This window comes from Alligator mississippiensis, chromosome 3 (assembly GCF_030867095.1).
Source record: "Alligator mississippiensis isolate rAllMis1 chromosome 3, rAllMis1, whole genome shotgun sequence".
NCBI classification, from domain to species: Eukaryota; Metazoa; Chordata; order Crocodylia; family Alligatoridae; genus Alligator; species Alligator mississippiensis.
Genome location: NC_081826.1, coordinates 113,439,690 through 113,450,143, shown reverse-complemented (window position 1 = coordinate 113,450,143; position 10,454 = coordinate 113,439,690). Strand labels below are relative to the sequence as shown.

Sequence of the window (10,454 nt, the reverse complement as noted above, 5' to 3'; positions counted from 1 at the left end):
TGTTCTTGCCTTGCCTTTAATGCATTCTCTTAAGGAATCAAAACAAGTTTTAAAAAGTGTACCTCTTGAAGTGAGCTTGTTTTTTATCACTTGTATCAAGATGGCTTGTTCTTGGTAGTTTATTACTGCCTGGTAGTAAGTATGAGAAATCACTAGAACTAAGATGATGTGAAATACTAAGCAGGCAAAATTCTCTGGAAATAAAATTGTTGTGCTTAATTTCATTTCCCTTTTTCTTCAAAAAAAAAAAAAGAGAGAGAGAAAATATTTAGTATAATTTTCTATTATGAAATTGATTTACGAAGGTCAGATTCCAATGCTTATGTATTTTTCATTATTAGCACATTGATTACCTTCTATATAGGATTGTACTATGTGTGGTGCAAAGAGGTTATAACAGCAAAAGTCATGTTAATTTTTATAAGCACTACAGAAACAAATGCAAGACCAGGACTGTTGTGCATTTCTGAAGTAATACCCTTGAAGTCTGTTACTCTTGGCTTTATACTAGTAATTCATCTGCATCAATGTCTCTCAATTTTTTTTACACTTGAGGCACCCCTTAGAAATGTTCTTAGTTTTCATTCTTTTTTTTTTTTTTTTGCCTACGGAAAACAGAGCAGGTTTTGTTTTGTTTTTTTGTTGCAAAGAACTTAAAAAGACCACAGCTATGGATTTCTATTTGAATAGATTTACCTTGTGAATCATGTTGTAAACCTAACAGTGCTAACCTTTTGTGGCACCCATAGTACCCTGGTTGAGAATCACTGATCTATCTACATATCGGTCATAAAAAAAGTTTTTTATATTGGGGAAATTAAGAAGTCTGGGAGATTAAAGGTTAAATCTGTAATAAAATTGAACCTGAAGAGATTCATGGTTTCCTGTTCTGTAGGCAGCCTTTAACACACTTGACACCTTTCCCCCCTGCCCCTCCACTTTTCTGGGTCTTGTAGGTCTCCCTTGATCCTGTGCTAGGCCTTGGGACAAGAACCTCATTTGTTCCTGGGTAGAGCCAACTAAGTTTCATTTCCCAGTTGGTGACCTAACTTGCTATTTGCTATCTCAACTTCTTTTGAAACTATATATCTGAGGCTGTTGAATCTCTCTTCCTCTCCCTCCCTTGATTCCTTAATAATCATGAAATCATAGAAAATTAGGGCTGGAAGGGACTTCAGGAGGTCATTTAGTGAACCCCCTGCTCAAAGCAGGACCATCCCCAACTAGATCATCCCAGCCAAAGCTTTGTCTAGCTGGGTCTTAACAACCTCCAACAGTAGAGATACCACCACCTCTCTGGGTAACCTGTTCCAGTGTTTTATTATCCTAGTAAGAAAATTCTTCCTAATATCTAACCTAAACTACTGTTGCTCCTTGTTCTCTCATCTGCCACCACTGAGAACAGTCTATCTCCATCCTCTTTAGAACCCCTATTCAGGTAGCTGAAGGCTGTTATTAAATCCCTTCCGAGTCTTCACTAGACTAAATAAACCCCATTCCCTCAGCCTCTCCTCAGAAGACACATGCCCTAGCCCCTTCACCATTTTTGTTGCCCTCCACTGGTCCACATCCTTTCTGTAGTGGGGGGGCCCAAAACTGGACACAGTACTCCAGATATAGCCTCGCTAGTGCTGAATTCAGGGGAATAATCACTTCTCTTGCCCTGCTGGCAAAACTTCTACCAATTCAGCCCAATATACCATTAGCCTTCTTGGCAACAAGGGCACATTGTTGGTTCATATCCAGCTTATTGTCCACTGTAACCCCCAGGTCCTTTTCTGCAGAGCTGCTGCCCAGCCAGTCATCCCCCAGCCTGTACTGATGCATGGGATTGTTCCATCCTAAGTGCAGGACTTTGCACTTGTCCTTGTTGAACCTCATGAGATTCCTTTTTGCCCAATCCTCCAATTTGTCTAGGTCACTCTGAATCCTAGCCCTACCTTCCAGCATATCTACTACTCCCCCTAACTTGGTGTCATCTGCAAACGTGTCAATTATACACTCTCTGCCATCTTCCAGGTCATTGATGAAGATACTGAACAAAAATTGACCCTTGGGACACTCCACTTGACACCAACTACCAACTAGACACTGAGCCCATTGATTACTACTCTCAGCTGGATGCTCCAGCCAGTTTTCTATCTACCTTACCATCCATTCATCCAACCCATACTTCTTTAGCTTGCCTGCAAGAATGTTGTGGGAGAACGTATTAAAAGCCTTGCTAAAATCAAGATATATCGCATCCACTGGTCTCCTGGTATCCACAGAGCCAGTTGTCTCATAGAAAGCAATCTGGTTGTTCAGGCATGACTTGGCCTTAGAAACAGTTAGCATGGATTCACTAATCACCTTCTCCAAGTGGTTTGAGATGGATTCCTTGAGGATCTGCTCCATGAGTTTTCTGGGGAATGGGGTGAGGCTGGCTGGTCTGTAGTTCCCTGGATCCTCCTTTTTCTTAAATATGACATGCACAATAGTTGCCCTTTTCCAATCATCCGGGACCTCTCCCAATTGCCATGATTTTCAAAGATGATGGTCAGCAGCTCTGCAATCACAGCCAACTCCCTCAGCACACGGGTATATCCCACCCAGCCCCGTGGACTTGTATATGTTCAGCTATTCTATATAGTCCCTAACTTGTTCTTTCACCAGTTGGCTGCTCACATCCTCCCCAAACAGAGCTGCCTGGTGCAGTAGTTTGGAAGCTGACCTTGCCTGTAAAGGCTGGTGAAAAAGGCATTGAGCACTTCAGCCTTTTCTCCATCTTCTGTCACAAGGTTGCCTCCCCCATTCAGTAAGGAACCCGCACTTTCCCTGATCTTCCTCTTGTTACTTACATATTTATAGAAACCCTTCTTGTTACCCTTCAGGTCCCATGTTAGCTGCAACTCCAATTGCATTTTGGCCTTCCTGACTTCATTCCTGCATTCCCAAACAATGCTCTTATACTCTTCCCTTTTTACTTTCTCCTTTCACATACCTTGATGCTGTCAGGCATGCAGTAGGGGGGGACAGGTGGATTGGTGCTCCCCTGATGCAGGGGGCTCCAACACACCTGCTCCCACTCCAGCACAGGCTGGGTAAACCCCAGCCCAGATCTCCCTCTCCTCCTTTCTCCCGCCTTGCATCCTGCAGACAGCACCAGAGCTGTGAAGAAGAGGCTGGGGGAGAAAGGCTGCAGACAGGCAGTTGATACGTCTGTTGGGTTGAGGGAGGGTTTGCTGTAACTTAGTGCTTTCTGTGAAGCAGGGAGCTGCGCATCTGTTAGCGCCCTTAAAGACCACTAAGCCTCACATCTGTTCTGGCTAAAACAATATGAAACGGATGAAGAATAAAACAACAGGAATAGAGGATTTGGTTTGGTTTTTTTACAAGCAAACCTGGCTCATTTTATTGAGATTGTAAATGTGGCTGATGAAAGGACTGTATAGATATCCTAGATGTCTTAAGAAGGCATTTGATTTAATACTAAACTAAATTCTGATTTTTTTTAAAAAGTCTACACTCAGTAAATCGTGCAAGTAGATTATGAGTTGGCTGATAGTTGTTTTTCTTTTGAAAAATGTTTCCCTTTGACAACTAATCATTGAATGGGGATCTTTCCAGTGGTGTTCCATAAGGGTTCATATTAGGCCTAATACTGTTCAAAATCAAATCAATACTCTGGAAATAAATATTTGTGTTATGTGTAAGGGTTATTGACAAAGTTTAGCAAAATAGTAAATAACTATGAGAAGAGAGCACTCAAATAGGCTTGGTTGGTAACTTCAGCCCATCTAGCCAAAATGTTTTAATATGGACAAATGCAGTCTTACACTGGAGGGAAAGGAATTCAGGCATTATGTACAGGATAAGGAGTTGTCATGCTGTCACAAGTCCATCAGATCAAAGCTGATGCTTTGTGGCGTGGACATTTTAATTATGTCTTATAGTCATGATATAGTAGCGTCAAGATAAACACTTGCAGCATTGGGTGCTTGCCTGCTTTCTTTGTTTAATTGGGAACTTCCCGAAAGGCAGAAGCAGCTTTTGGAATGGCTTCAAAATTTAGGTCTGTAAAACTTAATTTGGATGGTAGAGTGAATGAGAGATGCTGACCCTGGAGGGTTTAGTATTTAGCTGTGATGGCATATTTTAAGATAAAAGGAAGAAGTGTCCTAGATATGCTTTGATTAATAATGTCTAGAAATGTTTTAAAAACTTGGTTAGCGCCTATCTGAATCTATCTCTCTTTAACATAGCTGACAAATCATTTGACATTTGCAAAGTAGTTGATTTAATTGTTTTGTTTTCCCCCAGCTCTCCACCCTACATTAAACTGGATTGTCTTGATGAGATAATTAGGCAGAGGAAGGGTGTATGTTTAGCAGACCATTGTTATTGTGTAGATATATCTAATCTGGATCTTTTTTCCCATCACTTACCAAGAGTGAGGTTTCATCTGTATTTGAAAAATTACACTACATTAGCTAAATCTTTTTTAAATAGACCTAGCTAGATGGAGGTAAACCTATAATATAGTCAAATTTAAATGCATTAAATCATTTGTAAAACATTTGAGCTTCCTTAGTCAAAGGCTGAGTCCAGGATGGGCTCTGAGCATTAGTTAATGTTGACCAGGTTTAGAAAAAGGCGCTGCTAGCCTCTTCCAGTCCAGATATTTTACCCTATCTTACCTTTGCTTTTTACACTATATAAAACTGGGGCCTTTTTGGCAAGCATGCCACAAATTAGCCTTGCACCCTTCCCAAGTACCACTCTGACCCCCTTCTTTGCCCAATCTGCAGCTCTTTCTGCTCTGTACTCTGTGCTCATGCCCAATCTTCTGCTCTGCTTTCTGCTTCCTGCCATGTGCTCCCTCCCTGATCTTCTTGGCCTTCTGTTTTTGTGTTTCCTGTCATCTCCCTTTGTGTGCCACATGCAGATGCTGTTGGTGCCACTTCAAGGTGGTATGGAAATACCTTGTTACAGTCGGACTTAGTTATTCCAGAAACATATAACTTGAGAAAATAAAGAAAAAAAAGAAAGTCATGAAACAAATGCAAATATTAAAATAGTGTTGTTTTCTTTTTTTAATGAGTTAGTGACCTTTATCAAACCATTTAAAATATTATAAAAATGTACAACTTTTTATTTAATCCTTTATTTTAAAAATGTCATGGCTGAGAAAATTCATTACAGATTATGGTATGGGTACAGCAATTTTGTGCCCTCTACAATTGCTGTATTTTTTAAAAATAGCATTTTCCTCCAAAAAAGTAAAATGCGTCATTTATGAGATGGTCACAAACTTAATATTTTACCCTTTTACTAGAGCAAAAATAAAAAAGAATGGAGTCTTCACATGCCTAAGAACCTATATTCATATATTCTTTTCTTTCACTGGAGTTGCTCATTATATAGGTTTGTATATTTTACCTATTATAAATAGATATTCTAGGTATCAATCATTGTGCATGATCATAAAATGAAAATACACCATGCAAAGTCCTTTATAGAGTTTGATATTGCTTTTCACTTAATAAGTTTGTAGAAATATATGGCCTGTTGATAGATGATCTTTGTCTTTCCAAACTCAGTGCAGCACAGATTTTGACCTATCTTTCTTGGTCACTAGATTTCTCATTTTCAGTTCTATAAAGAAGTAACAAATTGGTAAATAGGTTTTAGTTTCTTCAATTATTCATTAATGTGTTTCAGTAAAAACCATAGAAACATTTTTATAATTTAAAAGCTGGACAGATTGCTCTATTGTTACCATATTTACTTGAATCTAAGACTACCCTGAATATAAAATGACCCCCAATAATTTGATTCTATATATGCAAAAATTATATATTTTTTTAAAAAATTCCAGGTATAGCATCTATTTACTGGAGCTTTGCCGTGAATTTGTCTCCCTCTCACTGCTACAACAGAGAAAACTAATTGTGGGGGATCAGGTGGCTGCCTTGCCTTCTGCCCCCTGAACTTCTTACCCCTGTAGCCCCTTCCCTTTGCCCTCCCCTGCCTCCACTGCTAGATTCTGCTCTCCATGAGCATATAGAAATAAGCAAATTTGAAAATAGACTTTGAAATAAATGTGCCTGTAGTAACTTAGTTCATCCAGAATTGATGCATTTTACCTCTTTTGAAACTTCTGTAAGTTTCAGCATAGGTACTCCATACACGCACTTTTAACCAGCACTTTCATCCCTACTGATATATAGTAAAAACTATGTATAATTAAAGACCTATTGGAATCAGGGCAGTAGTGTGCTGTGCAACAGCTCTTTTAATTTTGCTTGTTTTGCCACACCCCTGGTTGGTGGAGGGGCCCTAGCAGCCCTGGTACTTGATGCTGATTGGTTGGGAGGCAAAAACTGCTGCATATGTAAAAGCATGGTTTTTGCCTCCCAGCTGATCAACAGCAAGCGGCAGGGCTGTTGGGGCCCCTCCATCAATTGGGTGCACTCTCAGCATCTTTACAGATGACACCAAACTGGGGGGGGGGGGGTAGTAGATGCACTGGAGGGCAGGGCTAGGATTCAGAGAGACCTAGACAAATAGGATTGGACCAAAAGAAATCTCATGAGGTTCAATAAGGACAAGTGCAAAATCGTGCACTTAGGATAAAACAATCCCATGCATGGCTACAGGCTGGGGACTGACTGGCTAAGTAACAGCTTTGCAGAAAAGGACCTGGAGGTTACAGTGGACAGTAAGTTGAATATGAGCCAACCGTGTGCCCTTGTGAAGAAGGCTAATGGCATACTGGGCTGCATTAGGAGTGCTGCCAGGAGATTAAGAGAAGTGATTGTTGCCCTCTCTTCAGCACTGGTGTGGCCACATCCAGAGTATTGTGCTCAGTTTTGGCCCCCCCACTACAGAAAGGGTGTCAACAAATTGGAGAGAGTCCAGCAGAGGGCAGTGAAAATGGTCTGGGGCGTATGAGTTCTGAGGAGAGGCTGAGGGAACTGGGCTTATTTAGCCTGCAGAAGAGAAGACTGATTTAACAGCAGCCCTTAACTACCTGAAGGGAGTTTCCAAAGAGGATGGCTGTTCTCAGTGCTGGCAGATGACAGAACAAGGAGCAATTGTCTCAAGTGGCAGCAAAGGAAATTTAGGCTAGATATTAAGAAAAACTGTCTCAATAGCAGGATGGTAAAACACTGGGGCAGGCTACCCAGAGAGGCTGTGGAATCTATCCTTGGAGGTTTTAAATATCTGGCTAGACAAAGCCTTGACTAGGATGACCTAGTTGGGGATGGTCCTGCTTTGAGGAGGGGGTTGGACTAAATGACTTCCTGCAGTCCCTTCCAATCCTAACTTTCTATGATTCAAATCCCAACTATGATGATTTTTAAAGTGATCTTAGAAGCTGCTTAAACAAAATAAATACTGTTTATTTTCCAAATAAATGCAACATTTACATGGCAAAGGTGCATAATTAGACAGTGGATTAAAATCAGGAGCTATGTTTATGATGGAACACAAGGATAAAATTATATTCTAGCTCAACCTATACATACGCTTTTAATCAGAATATATTGGGGTCCTAAACTGAAGCACTATTAGTTTTTAACTTTTCTGCTTCCTGTTGGGAAATAATTAGTTGTATCTGGGAATACCTTTTTAGCAGATGAAGAGACTTATACTTCATAACACTTAAAAAAAAAATGGTTTCAGGTTTTATCCTCTTCGTCTGCTAAAAAGCAATTCTATTTTGCTGTCTTGTTTGCGAGAGCTCTTCAGTTCACATATATTCTCGAGTGACATTTGTATAAAGAATTTAAATGGAATCCACAAGGTGATGCTTTCTTTTCAGATACCTTGTAGATGTGGCAAATCCCCTTAAGGAACTGCTTAAGCAGGTACCTGGCATCCTGACAGTCATTTCAGGTGTCAGGACTAAGTGGAAAGATGTAAAGTGTCATTTATTTTTTAAGATACCAGCAACTTAATTTCTACAAAAAATACGTTGGTGTTGCTGTTTAGGAGCAAATTTTACTACCTACACTAGCCTTATCTATACCAGGAGTTTGGACTGTTAGAGAAACAGTGCATTCCTAGTGATCTGAATCCAAAAAAGACATTAGCGTAAAGGGAGAGACTGTTCCTTCTCCATTCCAGGTTTTGGGATTGTAAACAGCAGCTTACAAGCCCATTGTTACAAGAGGTGGAGAATAGATATTGCTTCCATAGCCTGGGCAATAGTGTAGAACCCTCCTGTCCGGTATTGTAGAAGCATAATTATTATTATGCTATTAACTACACGGCATAATTATGCACAATGTGGTTTTGCAAACTAATCTGTCTCACCATCAAGTCTCCATTGGTGTTTTCTATCCCAGCGTGTGCCATTAGGTCAGTGACATGCTCTTCCAGGTCACTGATTCGCTTGCCCATTTCATCCAGTAAAAAGTTAAGGAGAACTTTAGAGCTTCTGCTACTCATAATACAGTTTTGCTGGTTTTAGCTTCTGTAAATGTTTCCCTGGGTGAAGTTCCTCTTCCTCAATAGCATACCTTTTTCTGGCTTGCTTGATGCAAACTGAAGTGGGCAGGGACACCCCAGGACAATCTTCTTCATTACTCTTATAAAGAGAAAAGGAGCTGTGCTCTGAATGTGATTCAGACTGTCTACCTACCGAGTGGAGCTGGAACATATTTCATCCTTAAAGAACCTATTCTCTTGCAAAATGTGCCTCAATAAATTGCTGTGAAAATATAGGCTACCTGGTAATTATATAAGGTAAGTTATAGCTGCATCTACCAACGTACCAAAAAGGCACAATTGTGTTCAATATCTCTCTGAATACCAAACAGAAGTACAAATGCCAGTAGATCCTGAGTCATAACCAAGCCCCCTATTGCACTCTCTGGCATGATGCTTCTTTATAGAAGCTTGTTTGAATTATATCACATTTCCCCCTATTCAGTTCTGAACACAGGGAGTCACAGTAAGGATATTTCTCAGGGATAACTCCTCAGTCAAAGCTTGAAAGTTGTCCTGCAGCTGCTGTAGCAAGTTCTCTGCCTGGAGGAAAAAAACAGACTAATGAAAGCATACCTCAGCCAGACCATCTCATGACTTGAGCTTTGTATCCTGTGAAAAGGAAAGCTGCTGCAATAATTGCATGGGAGGCCGGTGAAAGGTAAGATTCACACATTCATAGATTGTAAGGCTGGAAGGGACCTCGAAAGATCATCGGATCCAGCACCCTGCACCAAGCAAGAATGACAGGTGGGGTCAGGTGACCCCAGCAAGATGACTGTCCAGGGGCACAAGGACTTGGGAAAGCAGTGGGTGGTGGGAAGTTGATACATGTGACAACAGAAAGAGCACAGGGAAGCATGTATAGCAGCCAGTCCCAAACTTAGTTGCAGCCAGGGCGTGAATTAAGGGGGAGTTTGGAGGCAACCCTCTAAAATTTGAAAATCGTAACCTGGGTGGAGGTCTCTGATTGGATTGCTCCTTCACTTAGGTGGACTTGTTAATCAATGAACCCATCTAATATTTTTTTCAGACCCGCCCCTCTCCCCCAAGAGTCAAAGTGTAATTCCAACCCTAGAGGAGACCCCATTTGGGGTCCAACATCAGCACATGGGGGGGGGGGGGGCAGGGAGTGTTGGCCAGGTTGAAGGAAATGGGGTCATGCTGGGGAAAAGTTTGGGAAGCACTGAGCTACAGTCTATACAGGTGGCTGAGGGGTCAGAAAAATCGGGTCTAGCCGGGAAGAGGCAGAGGCCTCTTAGGTCACTGGGGTACCACTCCCAGGCTCCGATGATGAGTCAAGCCGCCCAGAGCTGAGTGCAGCTTTCGGGTCTACCCTTAAGCAGGAGGCCGTGCATCCCTGGCGCCCCGAGGGGCCCAATAAAGGGCGGGGAGGCAGGCGGGGTCAGTCCCGGGAGGGGGGCAGCGCAGAGCGCATTGTGACGTCACAAGGAGCCCTTGTCCCCCCGAGTGCTCGGCGGAGGGGCTCGTTCTCTCCGTGTCGCGGGGTTAGCTCAGCCTGTACTCACGAAGCGCGAGAGGCCGCGGGCGCTCTGCGGGTCGCTCTCTGCCATGCTGCCCCGGCTCCTGGCCTCGCCCTGTCCCTGCTCCGCCCGGCTCCCGCCTCCCCGGGCCGCCAAGCGCTCAGCGCCCAGACCAGGCAGGAGCCCGCCCGGCCAAGGCGGCAGGGAGCTCTGCCCCGTCGGTGCCAGGCCCTCTCCCCGCCAACCAGCTGCCACATACCTCGGATGCCAGACACTCCCTGGGACGGGTGGAGACGCCCCTGCTGGCAGATGCATTGTGCACAGAGGCAGGTAGCGCTGACAGCCAGCAGTCAGGGTGGAGAAGCTCCTGAGGGACGAGCTGGACGTGCTGTAGAGCAGTGATCCTCAGCCAGGGCCATGCAGCCCCTGGGGTGCCGCGAGACCCTCCAGAAGGGTACCCTGCAATGTTAGCACTCTTCACCACCCCACTGG

General features: G+C 42.9%; 1 protein-coding gene across 1 annotated transcript; it reads right to left on the bottom strand.

Annotated features, from left to right (window-relative positions):
• Positions 1-5,051: 5,051 nt before the first annotated feature.
• On the bottom strand, positions 5,052-10,206 carry HSBP1L1 (heat shock factor binding protein 1 like 1). The gene is made up of 4 exons (XM_006258257.4): positions 10,008-10,206; positions 8,955-9,021; positions 8,305-8,399; positions 5,052-5,637 (listed from the first exon to the last, which is right to left on the bottom strand). The coding sequence occupies exons 1-4, from the start codon at positions 10,050-10,052 to the stop codon at positions 5,632-5,634; spliced, it is 213 nt and encodes a 70-aa protein (XP_006258319.2). The 5' UTR covers positions 10,053-10,206; the 3' UTR covers positions 5,052-5,631.
• Between the last annotated feature and the right edge of the window lie 248 nt (positions 10,207-10,454).